The following is a 16,643-nucleotide window of genomic DNA, read 5'->3' as shown; positions in this document are numbered from 1 at the left end:
GGCCCCTGGACTCCTCGATGCCCAGGCTGCATCCTTGTGGCCTGGGGGACGCCCCACCTGATCATTTCTAGTTGGAGGCCACAGGAATGACAGAGTCCCTCAGGGGCACTGGGGAGCAGCTCAGTGTCGTGACTAGACAGCCCTCAACCCGCCTGTCCCGCTCCTTGCTGCCAGACAGGTGCTCGCACGTTTGCACATGGTGTCACCCTCCCAGGCCGTCCCTAGCCCCACTGTGTGCACTCAACACTCAGGACCCAGGCAGCACTGGGTGGGTCAGTTCTCCTAGTGGCTCATCTGCAACTTTGCCAATCTTAATTTTCAAGACCCATGTTTTTTTGGCAAGTGTAGTGACAGGTTTGGTTTTGGGGAGCAGCACTGGGGATGGAACTCAGGGGCGCTCTATCACTGGGGCACACCCCAGTCCTTTTCATGTGTTGAGATGGGGCCTTGCTAAGTTGCCCAGGCTGGCCTCGAACTTGAGATCCCCCTGCCCAAGCCTCCTGAGGAGCTGGGATTACAGGCGTGGCCACTGTGTCTTTGACACTTAAAAGAACCCCTGTGGTCTGAGGGGAAGCGGGGGCAAGGGACTCCTGAGCAGTCACCAGGGAGCGGGTGGTGGGAGGCAGCTGGGCTGCAGCAGGGAAGAGGGAAGTGGCACCACTCGGGCTGAGGTGGGGCGGGCAGGACGTGTGGCACTGGCCCAGCCAGGGAGCCGGGGCTGCTGGGTCGTGCTCTGGTGCTCTCCACAGGGGTCTAGAACCTCAGTGTCCGCCTGTGCTGACTGCTACCACATCCAGGGTTTCGACCCTCTCAGGATGATCCCAGGCTTCTTCTTGGACTCCTCCTCTCTGTCCCCTCCTGTCCTCTTGGTTTCGTGGACAGATAAAGCCCACAGGAATAACCCTGCACCTCTGCACCCACAAGGCAGGGCTGGGTCTCTCCACCTGCAGCCCACGACACTAGAGCAGTCGCGGTGACCCCTGCAGCCCGAGGCAGCGGGGGCAACTTGGGGCAACACTGGGGTGGAGTTAGGTCACGGACAGTCATCACCTGGGTGAGCCCCGCACAGTCTGGGGCGGAGAACTTCGGTGCTGGCTCCTGCAGAAGCCATACACGGGTCCCCTGGCCCGGCCACTCCCAGGCTCCCAGCCCACCACCCGCCGGAGACCCCACACCTGTCTGCAGCCTCTGAACATTTGAAAGGCCCACAGGGCTTTGCTGATCAGACACAAGGAGTCCAGCTTCTTGTTCTTTGCCTGTAGAAAACCCCTGATGATGAGGGAAGCAAGAGCCCTTCCATCTTAACGGGTTCACGGTTCCAGTCGGTTCTGTTTTAGAATTTCTTAGATCTGATTCCTTATTTGTTCCATCTTGAAACTCTCCAGGTCTTCATTCCTTTAAAAATCCAGGCTAGCTCTAATTCCCACGCCACTAGAACACCCTTGATCTCATTTCTAACCATGTCCACCTCAGAACTCTGGAATCCAGTGAGGGAAATAGGTGTGGGTCACGCCCAGCTACGAGCATCTGCCTGTGCCCGATATTCCTCCGTCCGTCTTTCTGAGTGGCAGCTGAAGCCAGACGCAGAGCTGGGAACTGAGGAAAAAGAACCGGGTGGGGTGGGGTGTGGGGGGGTTAACACTCCTAAGTAAACTACGGTACCGTGTGCTAAATCCATGCGACATGTTCTTTAAGTGCACTGTGCACCAGGCACACGCATGAGATGGGCTGGACCCCAAGGCCTGAGGCCTCGGGTTCTCCTTCAGGTCTGTAGGGTGCACACACAGGGCGGGTGGGTTTACCCAGATCTAAGGGGTTCACCCGGAGGTGGGGTTCTGAGTGCTAAACCCAGGATAAAAGGTTCTGGGCAAACTGGGGTGGTTGAAACCCCTGAGTCAGGCGTTTTTCCCTCTAGTACTGGGGAGCCAGGGCCTCATGCATGCTAGGCAAGAGCTCTGCCACCGAGCCACGACACGCCCCAGACAGAACCCTGTGCCCACTGTGAGCTCATCTTCCCTGGGCCAGGCTCTGAGTTCTAGCAGGAGGGAGGACAAGACTGGCTGGCAGGGGCAGGTAATCCCAGGCCAGGGGAAGTCAAGACTTCCTGGGCAGCCACACCCATGGGGTCTGACGCCCCAATTCTGCTGACCTAGATGGGCTTCAGAGCCCCCCACCCAGCACAGCAGGACTGATTAGCCCAACTGGGTGGAGCGGGCCAAGCTCATCGATATGAGGGGCCAATTTCCCAGCAGCCCCCAGCCGGGCACAGCTGAGCTACAGCTTCCGTGAGCTGCAGGGTATTTGGAATAGGGCTCAACCTTGGAGAAGTATTAATGAAAATGTCACAGGCACTAAAGTCAAAGCAGATGTGAAGCCGGCTACACGGGCAGACACAGCTGATAAGAAACAGCCCAGGAGAGAACAAAACCTCCTGAGATTAGGTCAAGGGCAGACCAAAAAGAAAAAAAAAAAAAAAAGAAAAAAAGGCATCGGGGGTCCCCCATGGCAACTCGGAGAAACGCTGTCGCTCCCGTGGAACAAGCTGACATTTCTGTGCTGCTGCGTTATATATTGACATCCCGACAGGGCAGCGTGCGGAGGGCTCCACATCAGCAAATAAATATTACGTCTCCATCTTCAGCTAAGCAGAGCCGCGGTGCATTCCTATTACTTCATGTGGATTAACCATCTGGAAGTTGAATCAAGCCACAGAGTAAAGAATGGGATCCAATTTTGCATTCACCAAAATAAGCCGTACTAGTCTCAATTTATGGCAGATGGTTATGCAGTCTCAGCGGGCCAAAAAAATCTCTCCGCAAAAGAATAAAGTTTATGCCAATTACTGTAATAGGAACCAGCACCACAGCCGTGCGGGCCTGGCTGAGATGGCAGACAGCGCCGTACAGCTCGTCAACTGCAGGGGGCCCGGGCCACAAGGGGGACCCCGCTAATTCATTAAGATAACACGAGAGGAACGGAGCAGGGTGAGCCATAAAACAGAAATATTTCCTTGCAAAGGATGGGACAGCAGAGAGGATGGGACAGCCGAGGTGGAGTGGCTGCTATGGGGACAGGGCCTGGCCATGCTGCAGGCAGGGTCAGGGAAATGGTTAACTGAAGTGGGGAGGCGACCTGGTGGCCGAGGACTGGGAGGACAGCGATTCAGTTCTGGGCTCCACTGCTTCATTCCCTGCTGAGCGTGGGTCTACTCTGCGGCAGGCCGTGGGCAGGCCCTGAGCCCGAGATGGCCAGGGCCACCGACACGGCGGGCATCTCTCTGGAGCTCCCAGGTGGGCCGAGACGGTGGCACTCAAGGTGTCTTTGAGGATGTGGTCCTTGGACTGAGATCCAGGATGAACAGGGGAAAAAAGGGCTCTGGCCTCAACAGGAGTAAGGCCCTCATGGCTGAAGCTTGGAGGTGAGAGGTGGCAGCCAGGCAAGGATGGAATGGGTGGCGGGGACAACACGTCTGTCCGTCCTGAAAGCCATGATGGGACAACAGGACCTGCCTTCCTTCTGAGGGTTCTGGGCTGCAGGAGGCCGAGCACGGCTTCTTGACCTGAGGGCCTGTTTTGTCAGGCGATGGAGGTGGTCACCCCACTGCCCAGGTGGCGTCAGGGTGTGACGATGCCCTGTGGAAACCGGTGGCTCTGACAAGACGTCCATGCCCTGCGGGGGCTGAAGGAAGGGAGCTTGGGACACATCAGGCTACAAAATGACATCAACTGTCTCCTGCAGGCCCCTGGTTGTGCCTTTAAATCTGTTTGATTTCAACGTCGCTGGCTTAAAAAACGCTGGTATTGGGGACTCTCCCAGGTGACCCACTGTCCCAGCTCACCCAGGACTGTCCTGGCTCTAGTATCAAAAGCATGGCTTCCTGGGCCACCCCCGACCTGAGCCAACCCACAGGTCAGCCAAGGGCCAAAGCCGGAACTGCAGGGATGCCCGCTGCTGCTGCTGCTGCGATGGCCCCGACCTCTCCTGGCCAGGAATCAAGGTGCAGAGGCCAGGACCACTGAGGGTCCACTGCTCAGCAAGTGGACATGGCGAGAGCTGGAGCTAAAGCCCCCATGTCCAGGGTGGCTTCTGGGGGAGAGCATGGGTATCAGTCGTGCCTGCTGAGCTCTGGCCTCTCTGGTGGCTGGCCAGGAGGGACGGCAGCACAGTGAGCCGCTCCTCCCTGGCTGGCCAGACACTGCCTCCCACTCCCACCCGGCCGCACTCTCACGCCGGTGGCCCAGAGCCAGGGCTTGGCCAGGCAGTGCAGCCACCCTGCTCCCCCACCCCCCAGGACACTGGGCGGGTGCAGCCCATGGACAGCCTGAGGGAGACAGGACTGGAGCGGGGAGCGAATTCCAGAGCAAGTGGGAGAAGCCACCGCCCAAGGCCCGGCTCTGACATGTGCGGGGCGCTCGCCAGCAGGACGCAGGCGCTGACCTCAATCGCACAAGTGGAAAATCTGAGCCCGGCGGCTGGAAGGGGCTGGAGGAATCCTGACCCCCCCACAAGCCCCCCACCGCCCGTCGGATTTCTGGCTCCCTGGAGCAGTGAGCTCACGGGCCACCAGATGCTGACCCGAAAACCTCATCCCGCGAGGAGGAGGCACCCACAGCCACGTGGGGGAGTGAGCTGCAGGCCTCAGGGGCTGAGGGGTCTGAAATAAGGATCTCCTGGGGGTGGGGGCAGAGCTGTTGGGGTGGGCCAACTACCCACAATCCCACCTGCTCCTGAGACCGCCTCGTGGCTCCCCGAGTGTTCAGCGTTGAAAGCTGCCCCTTGCAGCAGGCAGGAGGAGGTCCCCTCCAGCAGGTGCTCTGGGAACCACCCCTAGGTACTTGGTGGCAACACAGACAGGAGGCCAGGGTATGGAGAACCTGACTCCCCACGTTCCCAGCAACGACACAAATCAAACTCAAGGGGCAGGATCCCTGCCTACCAAGGCGGCCTGGGTGGAGGCAGAAGGCAAGGGGCACCCAGGGCGCCACCGAGAGGGACACAAGCACTCCTGGCCCCGGGAATAGCCAGGCACAGGGGCTGCTCCTCAGTGGTGTCTGGACACAGGGTCCCAGGGGCACTCTTCACCACAGGGCTCGGCTCACACCCACCCTCGGGCAACGCCACAGCCGAGGCTGCTGGTTGTGCCCTTAAATCTCCGTTGAAATCAAAGTCTCTGGCTTAAAAAATGCAGGGGGGAGGCCATGGTCCCAGGTGGCTCTTGGCGTCAACCCTGGCTCCGCCACTGTCAGCGATACGACTGTGGCACTGACCGTGCTGACCTGTGCCCGTTTCTGCCTCTGTGAAGCAGGTGACTGACAGCGGGGGCTGTGGGGATTCCGGAGGCCACGGGCTGTGCTCGGTGCCTGGCACACAGCAGGTGCCGGGAAGAGCTGGCTGGGCCCGTTTGGTTCTTTGCAACCTGACGAGCTGAGACACCGTGGGAAAAACCTAGAAAAGGGGCCGGCAAAGGACGGCCCCGAGCCAACCCAGCCACCGCCTATTTGAGTAGCTTCACTGGCGCACAGCCAGGCTGGCTCCCTTAGGTCATGTCCCAGGCTGCTTTGGTGTCACAGGCAGGGACGAGTGGCAGCAACCAAGGCTCCACGACCCACATTGCCCAGACTATGTATTATCTGGTCCTGTGCAGAAAAAGCGCATCGCCCCCTGACCTGAAGGAGTGGGAGCTCCACATGGCTGCTGTGGCCTCCCAGTGCCCCTCTCCTGGACGGCCAGCAGCCAGCACTCTGGATGGGAAGCACTCTCAGTATTCCGGGCTACCCGAGGCGAGGCCCCCGTTTAGCACACACGGTAACAAACACTGCGAGCCTCGTCCCGCTCCAGGAGCGCCCACCCTCTTGAGTGCAGGGCAGTTCTGCTCATCAGCAGGTGGTGTCGGGACGTATAAGGGATCAACAGGGCGGAGCCGTCATGGCACTTTACCGCTTCTCAGAAAGCTGGGGAGTAAGCAGAGCCAACCCAAGGTGGGGTCTCAGGGACTCGGGAATCGCCTGGCCTGACAGTGTCCTGTCAGAAGGAGGGTCACCAAGCCCGGTGAACAGCCCAGCACCGGCACCCAGAACCAGGTCTGCACCCTACGGAGGGAACTGGACATTTATGAACCTGTCGCCAAGCAGAGCATCTAGAGATGAACAGCTGCAGACGCTGGATGAGAGAAGGGGGGACAGAGGGGGAGAGAGGGAGAGAGGGAGGGAGGGAGGGGGAGAGAGGGAGGGAGAGAGGGAGAGGGAGAGGGAGAGAGAGAGAGAGAGAGAGAGAGAGAGAGAGAGAGAGAGAGAGAGAGAGAGAGAGAGAGAGAGAGAGAAAGGGGGGGAGAGGAGAGCCTAACTAGCCAGAACTGTCTTTACTTCACTGAATTTCCTGTGGCAAGGCTCTGTCCGAATGACCTGATTCTGTCCTCGGACCTTCGGTGGTCTCGCTGGGAAGCACGCTGAGAGCCATTTCCATGGACAACAGGCGAGTCGAGAGTGGCCTCCTTACACTTGAGACTTATGTGCCTGCAGCCATGAGGCTGGCGAGCATCCTGGCTCGGCCTTCCTAGGGGCAGAAAGACGTCACTGGTCTTGGCTGTGCAGGTGACAGGGATGCTCTAGAAGTTGACGGTGGAGGAGGCTGATGAAGGTTACCTCACAACACCCCATCTGGGGGCCTAGCAAACCAGACCCGGCCTCACTGTCAAATCCGGCCTCTGTCTCAAGTTTTGCTGGAACAGACGCTGGCTTACGTACCACCGTCTCTGGCTGTTTCTGCGCAGCGAGGCAGAGCTGAGGAGCTCGCACAGCCCAGATGGCCACAGCCCGACATTTACTGCTTAGCCTTTTGTAGGAAGTAGGTGGACCCCCATCAGAGGTCTTCGGATGGTGTGGACCAGGACACACATGGCTGGCAGGATTCCACCTCCATCTGAGAGCGTTTGGGGAGACTTGGGGACCAACATGGACTTCTGGCTCGGCAGCCAGTCGGTGGCGAGGTTACTGACTGCAGCAGCGGTACATTCTGGGGGTGGAGGATGGCCTCAGGAGTCTGGCTTAGGACTTCCTTAGTCCCCAACCTGCCTTGCAAGTGCCTGGAAAGGGAGGAGGCAGCGTGGGCGTGGCTTCCCGCTTCTCTTATCAACTTAGTCCCATCAGCCACTGAGTTACCACAGCCTGCTGGCTGCTGCGACTTGGCTGCTGAGGTCGGAGACAACATCTCTTGATTGTCCACTCAGCCCACAGGACACAAAGAGGCCTGGGCACAGGTCAACAGATAACTGTTGTGGGCAAAAAGGAGCAGGTCCAGGAACAGAGTTTCCATCAAAGGAGGTGACTCTGGGGAACAACTGTCACACCTGCCCTTGAGGAGTGCCCAAGCTAATGTGGGATAAGACACTGGAGACTTAATAAGCTGCGTGGGCTGCGGCAGCCCCGACGGCACCCCAAGACAGACGAAGTTTCCTGCGGGAAGCGGCCCTGGCTGGCCCCGGGGCTCTGAGGAGTGGGCAGGAATCACGGCTACAGAGACAGCGTGTCCATTTCAAGGGTCATCCAAGAAGAGGGGGCAGCAGTCCTCTGAGCTCTTTGCCTGTGCTTTGAAAAAGGGGCACCTGGAACCGAAGCCAAGACGGGTGGGCCAGGGGATCTTTTTAAAAGTCCCTCCTCATGGGACTCTAAGCTAAAGCCAGGATGGAGCACCACTGTCATGAGCTGACTTTTTCAAATTGGCGCCTCCAGCAAAACAGTTAGTCAAGACATGGGACCCCAAAGACCCAGCTCTCCAAGAGCCTGCCTGGGATGGGGACGTTCCTCTTTTGTCCAGGGACACATTTTAACTCACAATTTAAGTTGGTAAGAGAAATGTGTGGAGGAGTCACGAAGCAGCGGTGTCCCTCCTGGGGAGGGCAAGCCACCCTGGGGGAGCAGCAGGGCCAACAGAGTTCTAAAGTCTCCTTTGAACAAAAAAGCGGCCCAACGACACGGCGGTGTCAGATGGGAGGAAGGATGAGACACAGGGTCAGCGTGTCAGACGGATGGGTACGGATTCTCGTGGCCTGTCTGGCCTTGGGGCTGCTGGAGAGCTGCACTTCCCGCTTCTTCTAGTGCCGTCCGGGAAGAGGACTGGTTCTGAAGGGCACCGCCGCTGCTCAATGTCTCCAAAGCAGAAAGCATGACCCGAGCAGCACTGGCAGCGTTCCTGGGAAGCACCCCATCCCTGCAGGAGCTCCAATTCAGCAGGACAACCTGGAAATTGGCCTTGGCACTCTCCCTCCCTCCCAAGCACCCCAAGGGCTCAACTCTACAGTCACCAGTGCCACCTGGAAAAAACATATTCTGGAGCCAGAACTTCTCCTTTCTATGGCACTTAGGACACCAAATCTGAGGGTCTAAGAACCAAGTGTGAACTCGCTCCTTGCAGATGAAGGATCACAGAACTCCCACACCAGGCCCTTGCAACCAAGCTGCTAGGACAAGACGGACAAAAATGCTGGTGGAATCTCTGGCTTCCTCCGAGGAGGTCAGTGCAGGAAGCTGGGCTGCGAAACTTTAAGATTTACCAAGCTGAAGAAGGGCCAGAGAGGTGGACTTTAAAAGCCAGTTATGATGCCCACAAAGACAGGAGATCCAAGTGAGTTCAGTAGGAGGCGGTCTGGTAAATGAGTGGGACAGGAAGAGAGCGCTCACCCAGGAAAGGACCTGCCATTTGTTAGAGGCCGCGATGTCTCAACTGGCCCTGGTGGCCTTGGGGCTGGGGGTCCTGACCTCCATTTCCAGATAAGGAGTCCAAGATGTGAGGAGGAGCCAGGGGTGTGCTGACTGAGCTGTGGCCCGAGGCTCCTTGGGTCACTGCTGCCTTGGGCCAGGTGTCTGCTTTCTTGTCTGTACCATGACTATAGTGTCTAACGTCCCTCTCCACCGTCTCTCGCCTCTTGCCCGACTATCACGCTGACTTGGAATTTATCTGTCCCTAGTTCTGTCACCCATGTTGGGCTGTACAATTCCTTTTTTTCCATCTTAGACCCTCTAGTAATACTGAGTGCCGGACCCATGACTGCTCAGACCGACGAGAGCGTGAGCGACAGACCATCACCATGAGCGCACACACCTCATCTGAAATGGAAAACCAGAAGGCTCACCTCGGAAACCAACCCGAACACTCTGGAAATGCAGCAATCTGTACCGAACCTGTCCACCCTGATGGCCACCTCTCCCAAGGCTGTGTACTCTAGAAAGCAGATAAAACCACAGAATAGTCGTCGCTCGTCCAGAAAGAAGACACCAGAGAAGACACTGTCCAGAGGAGAGGCGAATCAGCCCCAGACCACAATGCCACGATCTTGAACAGTCAGGATCTCACTTCAAAAAAATATTCTCGATTTCCATATTTCCCCCTACTGGAAAAAAAATGTTTAAAAAACCCCTTTAGTTTACTGCTGAGCTTTTAAAGACAGAAAATTATTTCAGAAACCAAGAGTAACATCTTAGTGTGTCTCGCGTGCCTTTCCAGAAGTTTGCAATAAAAACACAAATCCCGTTTCTTCCCCTTTCTTTTTCCCAGAGTGGGAGTGCTGCACACCACAGAATTCTAGAAAGACCCGTAGAGCGGGCTGCAGTGTTCCGCACCAGCCGAAGCATCAGGGAAACAACCACTCGAGCACACAAGTGGCATTTTGTGATCAAATTTATTTTTTGTTTAAATTTCATTTACTTTGTTTTACTGTAATTTACACAAGAGACTGCCAAGTAAACTAGGTATTTTACATTCACCACACATTCCCTCAAATCTCCACAGTTGTTAGAAAGACATTAAAATCCATGTGCCGGGCTCTCATTTCCATGTGTGCCCAAGCTCCCAATGAGACTGCAGATGCCAGCAAGAGTTAGGTTTGTTAGGAGAGAGGCCTGGACTCTCCACTCCACAAATCAGCATCGCCTTCCTCGCACCCGACGCTCTGCAGGCGACGATCACGCTCTGACAGAACCATTACCCTCAGAGCCCCGAGAGGAAACATGGTCTGTATCCTGAGTACGTGGAGGACGTTTGAGACTCGGGGTGTGCTGCTGAGGTACCAGGGTCTCAATGCGGCAGCACTCGGGTCGGGACACAGGACACGTGGGAAAGCGCAGAGCAACAAGGGCAGGACTGTCAGCAAATCGGATGACTACTGCGCTCTGACCACAGGGCCGGGGTGGGGTTAGGAGGAGCAGGGGGTTACAGACGACAGTTTGTGGCCCGAAGGCCTCAAGGATATCACTGCACTCAAGCTTCCAGGCCTGACAGGGGAAAAGCTGCATCCAGACAGAGAAAGCGGATAAAGATCTACCCAGCCACTGCTCCTTCTTTAAAAAAAAAAAAAAAAAAAGGTGGCAGTGACGTCTAACCAGCACTTTCCTGATGCCTCCTCAGGGAATGTCACTGGATGTCTACCAGAGAGCAAGCAGATCCAGAAGTCGGGGTCACCAGCCCCCCAGGGCCCTGAGCGGCAATGAACCGTCCCACCTCACAGGCAGCCCCCAATCCAAGTGCACTGCCACACAGAAAGAGCACACTGTCACCACGGACCCGCCGGGCCCGGCTGCAAGGCTTCTGGACCGTCTGCGCCGTCTCTGCATTAACCCCAGAAAACAGCCGCTTCAGAAATGAGACCCCGGGAGGCGCTGGCGCCCAGCCTTTCTATGCGGCCTCCGATACCATTCAGACTGACTTCTTTATCGATCTGTTTACCTAACAAGAGCCTGAAAATGTTCTAGTGTTTACTATAAATCACAAATCGTCATCTTCATTTTTCTAGGTTTGATGTAGAAAAATACTTGAAATTTAAAATACAAAACTCCAATAAAAACCAGAAAAAATTTTTTAAAAGGATTTTCCCCTCAAACTAGTAAAAACTGGCCTGTAACTTTACTCCTTATTTAATAGATATCATCAAATTTGGCTGGAAGATAATGACCATCCAGAAATAAATAATTATAAATACATTCAGAGTTGACATTCCAGATTCATGGGAGTACCAAAAAGTTTTGAAGGAATCTCTCTGTGGGAGTCTGCTGCTTATGGGACTAAAATAAAAATTATAAGAGACTGATTTAAAAGAACAGAAAAATAACAAAAGGCTATATATGTTGGTCCACAGCTTGACATTTATGAAACATACCAGCTCGTATCACATCGCAGTCAATTTGTCCATTAATGGTTTTACTCTGATAATTATTAAAATCTGTTCCAGGTATATATATTGAAAATATTTTCTTTTGCATTCTTGCTGAAGATAGGTACAGTACGTTGGAGAAAGTGTACTAATCCCTTCAGGATGTTTGTATGTACATATATACACACACGCGTGTGCATCTGGGTCTGCAGCTCTACATGCGTTCTATATACAGCCACAGACACACACACACACAGACACATGTGGCTGGGAACCTGTGCGTGTGTGTGCGTTTCCACAAGCACACGTCGGAAACTTCAACACTGCAGGACACTGGTCAGATTCGTCTTCACTCGTCACTGGCTGCACTGGTTCCCCTCACTTGACCTTGATTACGTAACTGTAAGAAAAGCGGAAGACAGTGAGAACGCGTTACCACACAGGGGATGAAGGACAGTAGCTTGTCCCGCACACTCACCAGAAAAAATCTGTCAATGTGGCAAAACTTTTGGCAGAAAATTTATCCCAACTACTGCACCTTAAAATTTTACTCTGATCAAATAGATTCTAGTCTTACTAATGGCATAACATTTTGTTTCATCAGATGGAAAATTAAATTAGAAGCAAAATAAATCACAGAAGCTTAGCAGAACTTAATAACAACAGTAACCTAAGAAAAACTTTTTTAAAATGAACACTATATAAAGAGAGAGCTTCTGCAGAAGCCTGGGAGAGTCGCTCCATTCTTATTTGGTATAATCACCCCTTTCCATGGATGGGCACCCCAGTCACTGCTTGCACTGGGAGCAGCAGCTCACTAAGGGGGAAGCAAAGAGCCATGGTGGAGAGGGGAGCCTCCGGCCCCCGTGAACATCAAGGTTCGGGGTTTGCCCCGGAGAACGGGCCATCACTTCTGTTTGCCTACACTCATTCCAATGCGCGGTTCCGACTGTGGTATGTATTCTTATTCCCCTTTTAGGGCAATCTGTTATCTGGGCATATGAGCTGTATTAGATAAATAAGATCATGGAAATCTTTTGCTATTAGTTAAAAAAACAAAGTGCATTTACACAGAGAAAAGCTAGCTCAGAGGTAACTGAAGGTCAACCATGGAGGAGCGCTCTGTGTTGCACAGAAACAAATCTCACCTAATTTTTTAAAGGGAATCAATCACCAAGGCTGGCCCTTACAGTATGGGGTGAGGGCTCTTTGTTTCCTCACTAACCCCACAGGGCCCTACTGAGCAGCAGGCCAGTCACCTGGCTACTGGAACCAGCCAGCTTCCAAGATGATGCCTGCGATAAGCAAGGGCACGGGGAGCTGGCTCCTGATGTGGCACTAAGGGCGAGCCCTGACGACTACACTCCACATGAGTCTCACAGTGTGACAACGCAGGCGTTCACTGTCTGTTTCTAAACTATCTATCTACTATACTTTAAAAATAAAGCCACATTTAACACTTGGTCAGAGCCCCTGTGCTCAGCAAGTCAACTCCCCCTTACCAACAGGTACAGGTTTGAAACATTCTTTTTATCCAGGTCTTCACTTACACAGTGTGATATTGTCTCTGACCCTACAGGGGACTCATCTAGACATCAGCAGCCGACGTGCCTCGGACGGTACCCTTCTTACGCATCTAAACGTAAAATAAAATCATGAGCTGCTAAAATCAGACTCTGAGTAGGGGTTAGTAAGCAAGAGGAGAAAGAGGACCTAGATGAGCTAATGAGGGAAGGCCACCTGTTGACAGCCATATCCTCCTGTGAGTGAAGTGCTGAGGCCCCGCCAACATTGCTGGCCTAAAGACTCTTGCAAGAGGCTTTCCTTACAGACTGAAAAATCTGTGGACCTCGTATCATCTTGTATCTGACAAAGGCCTACAGACTGACAGGAACTGATCAGAGACACTGATGGTACATGAGCCGTTGTCAATACAATGTGACAAACTGCCCCTAAGTGTGGTTTATACTACTATAGTCCCCAGACCAGGCAGAAGCCATGGGGGCAGGAGGTGTGGGAGGGGTGGAACGGGACCTCTGCTGCTTCTGAGACCAGGTCTCTCGGGTTCTTTAAAGCAAGATTGCTGAAAGGAAAGTGAATAAAAGCAGCAAGCAAGCCCAGATACAGGATGGCAGAGAAGCGAGGAGGGAAAGATCAACAGAAAGGGCAGGCGTTAACAGCAGACTATAGACAGACAGACCTCAACGAGCAAAACCAAAGAAAATGTGATCAACCCACTGCCTCCACACCCCAGAGGCCAGCGGGGAACCACAGGGGGGACATCTGTCCCAGGAAGCCCTGCAGGTGCTGGGCTGAACTCCAGCAGCCCTGTGGGGGCCCAGCCTCCTAGGTGCCAGGCCTTCTCTACCTGACCAAAACCTGGTCACGAGAAAACGAGAGGATTCTGAAAGACCTGTGAGTAAGAGCATCACAATGCATCGGGTGATGCCACCAGGCATCGGGAGGCAGGACCTGAGGGCAGGGCAAAATCCTAAAGAGCATTTGAAATCACCAGGCCTCACGTGTGCATGCGCCCCACCATCTGAAGATGCCCAGACCCACTCTCATGGCAGCAGAAATGCCACGAGGAACTAGGCACTCCCCGGTGACTGAGAGCGAGAGAACTTAGGTAGGACTCCATATCAAGACGGTCAGCTGTACAGGACTCGGATCAGCCTGGCCACGTGGGTGCGAGGATGCTGGGCTCATTACCTGGGGCTCTGAGCTGCTGTCTCCCCCACACCTTCTGGAACCCCGTTTCCAACCCACATGTCACAGACTTGCGTGGAGCAGCAGCTGAGCCTGCAGGGCCACGGCCACAGATAGCAACCAGTCACCAGTTCCCCACCGGGGGTCCCGCCATGGGTTCAGGTCATCAGGAGACTGAACTTGCACAGGAAGCAGGAGTGGAGAAGAGGTGTTGCCGAGTTCTATCTAAGAACTTCCTGGGACTCAGAGCCCAGGCCAGGCGGGGAGGGCTGCAGCAACCCACTGGCCAGCGCTGCCTGCTCTTCTATATGTGGGACAATTCTTCAATGAAACACCCAGAACCAAGAGAAGGCCTTTTTCCCAAGGGCTCAAACCAACAGAAACAAGCTCATTTTCTGTTTCCTCTGGGGGTGGCAAAGGCTCGCGGGCAATGGCAGAGCTGTGCCACGAGCCTAGGTAAACGCAAGCCAGCACACAGCTCCCCATGCACAGGACACCAGCTGCACAGAGGGGCCAGAGGTGGACAGCAGTGTCTTCGCAGCCTGGGATACGTGGAGGAGGGAGCGACCCTAGGCAAGGTAGGAGGAAAGCAACTGAAACTGGGCGGGGTGGTGACAGATGCTTCTCAGGGGCAGAGAAGGCACCTCACTGTTGAGAACAGGGCACAAAAGTGGGCAAGAGGCAGGGAAAGGAAGGAGGGAGGCACCCACGGCCAGCGCGAAGGCAAAGGCCTGGGGAGGGCCTGGACTCCCGCATCTCCTCATCCCACCCGAACCCGGCTCTCAGAGCCCTGCCACTGAGAAGGAGAAACTAGGGCTGATCTAGAAACCAACTCAACTATGATGTGATCCTATGGCAAAATACGCTCCAAACTTCAAACAATCAACCTAAAAAAATTTGGAGCAAAATCCATTCATAAGTTGGAGTCTGCCTATAGTTTACTTTGTGTATAAGATAAGGTTAAGACATTTTATTGCCTTATAAAGAAAATATGTCCGAGCCCTCTCAGAAGGTTTGTATAAAGCTAATTAGAAGCAGACCTGTTGTAATCACCAAAAGTAAGCAATTTTAAAAACAGATTCTTTACAATGAGATGTGCCAGAGAAATAGGTTCCCTCTGTGCCAAAGAACCTGACATACGGCCACTCTCCCCCCGCTAAACTAGGCTCCCCCTCACCCGCGGGAGTTGGTCAAACACACTCGCACCTGTGGGCTTCCAGAGCTGGGCCTGCTGGCAGGACTCGAGGTGACCACATGGAAACCACTAGCAGGCCTTGGACATTCCTTGGGTTCGTTTCCCCTCTGGGGCCTTGCTGCCAACTGCAGACAAGCGTGGCCCAGGGCAAAACCAAAACCAGACACATGCAAGAGGAAGCCAGAGAAGAATCCATCCCTGAGAGAAAGGAGACACCCACTGGCGACAGGGCTGCTGCGGCTCAACCCTAACCCAGCAGGCTGACCTCCTGCCAGGGGTCCCCAGAAGGCGCCCCAAACTCAGAACAAGTCAACACTCACTGCAGATCGGGGAGGGAGGAGGCATTTTTAGATCAGCGACCACACCAGCCTTACCTTGTGCACAGAAGAGGGAACCAGAACTTCAATCAGCTGTGACAAAACTGAGCCAAAGGCTCTCGCTTCTGACAAAGGGACTCTAAAAGGACTGAACTAATGTGACAAGTCCTTGTTCCCTCTTCTGTTAGAGAAGTAATGCATGAGAAGAACTACAAAACCACTGGGCAGTTCACAGGTGACAAAGTCCACCTTCAGGAAAGATGATCAATAAGAGAGGAGCCAGAACCCAGGAAGCGGGCATTAGTGTCTAGAAACTCCACTGTGATGCAGACAGAGCAGAGAGAGGCTTCAGGAACACTCTTCCTAGTTCTAGGTCTACACAGTTTCAGACAGGGGAAATGAGGGGATTCCGGTAGAATGGCAAGTCTTACTGTTTCTAGTTCTTTCTGAGTCTCGTCTTCCATTCTCCTAATATCCTCCATTGTCAGATCAATCCACTTGTCGATCCAACAAAAAAGCTGGCGATGAAAGTTTGTAAATATCCTTTTTTCTTGCTTTTAAAACAAAGAAGAAAAGTAGCATAAGATGGCAAAAGTCTGAGATTAATGACACACTGACGTTACATGTCCCAATTAACCCACGAAACTCACATTTTTAGTTTGAAGCCTAGTGGAAATCTTACCTCCACCCTATTATCATCTTGAACGGCAAAATAAAGACAAAAATTTCTCTGTGAAGTGGGAAATGATCTCCCCTGGCCAAGGGGTAATGATCTAGTAGAAACAAACAAACAAAAAAAAGTGGTGTGCACCACCTGATCCAGCACACTCCTGCTGGACCTAATCTATTTTTACCTTTTCCTAAATGTCAGTGAGCAAAGGCCGACAGGATTTTTTCCTGCTATAAAACTACACATTGTCATTCTTCACCTCTCTGCATTTCAAGGGAGTACTGAGAGGTGGCACAGAAAAAAATGGACTGAGAGAAAAAGAGACCTGGGTTCCTTGGGATAAAGAGGTTTTATTAAATTAAGAATTCTTACACACTCACCACTAATTTTTCAGTGCTGTGTTACTGCCACTACACACACATATGTGTGTGTTTTATATATATATATATATATACATGGCTTATACACATATTTGTGTCTATATAAAAGCCACGTATACTATAATGGTTTTAACTGCTGAATGACTTAAGCTGTACTCAATGTTCTTGAGAGAAGCGAATGAAAACAGTGAGTACTGCTGAACAATCTTCAGTTTTTCTAACTTTTGTCCAT

The 16,643-nt window shown here is 53.4% G+C and overlaps 1 protein-coding gene across 1 annotated transcript in view; it reads right to left on the bottom strand.

Moving 5' to 3' along the window:
* Positions 1 to 9,654: 9,654 nt before the first annotated feature.
* The window catches only part of Pitpnb (phosphatidylinositol transfer protein beta), a 63,294-nt gene continuing 56,305 nt past the window's right edge, over positions 9,655 to 16,643 (bottom strand). Inside the window, exons 10-11 of the mRNA XM_026412196.2 lie at positions 15,793 to 15,915; positions 9,655 to 11,540 (exon numbers count right to left, since the gene is read on the bottom strand). Coding sequence (XP_026267981.1) covers positions 11,490 to 11,540; positions 15,793 to 15,915 — 174 coding nt within the window. The 3' untranslated portion in view covers positions 9,655 to 11,489. The remainder of the gene's footprint in view (positions 11,541 to 15,792; positions 15,916 to 16,643) is intronic.

Source organism: Urocitellus parryii, chromosome 3 (genome assembly GCF_045843805.1).
Source record: "Urocitellus parryii isolate mUroPar1 chromosome 3, mUroPar1.hap1, whole genome shotgun sequence".
Lineage (NCBI taxonomy): Eukaryota > Metazoa > Chordata > Mammalia > Rodentia > Sciuridae > Urocitellus > Urocitellus parryii.
This window is presented reverse-complemented; position numbering and strand designations above follow the sequence as displayed.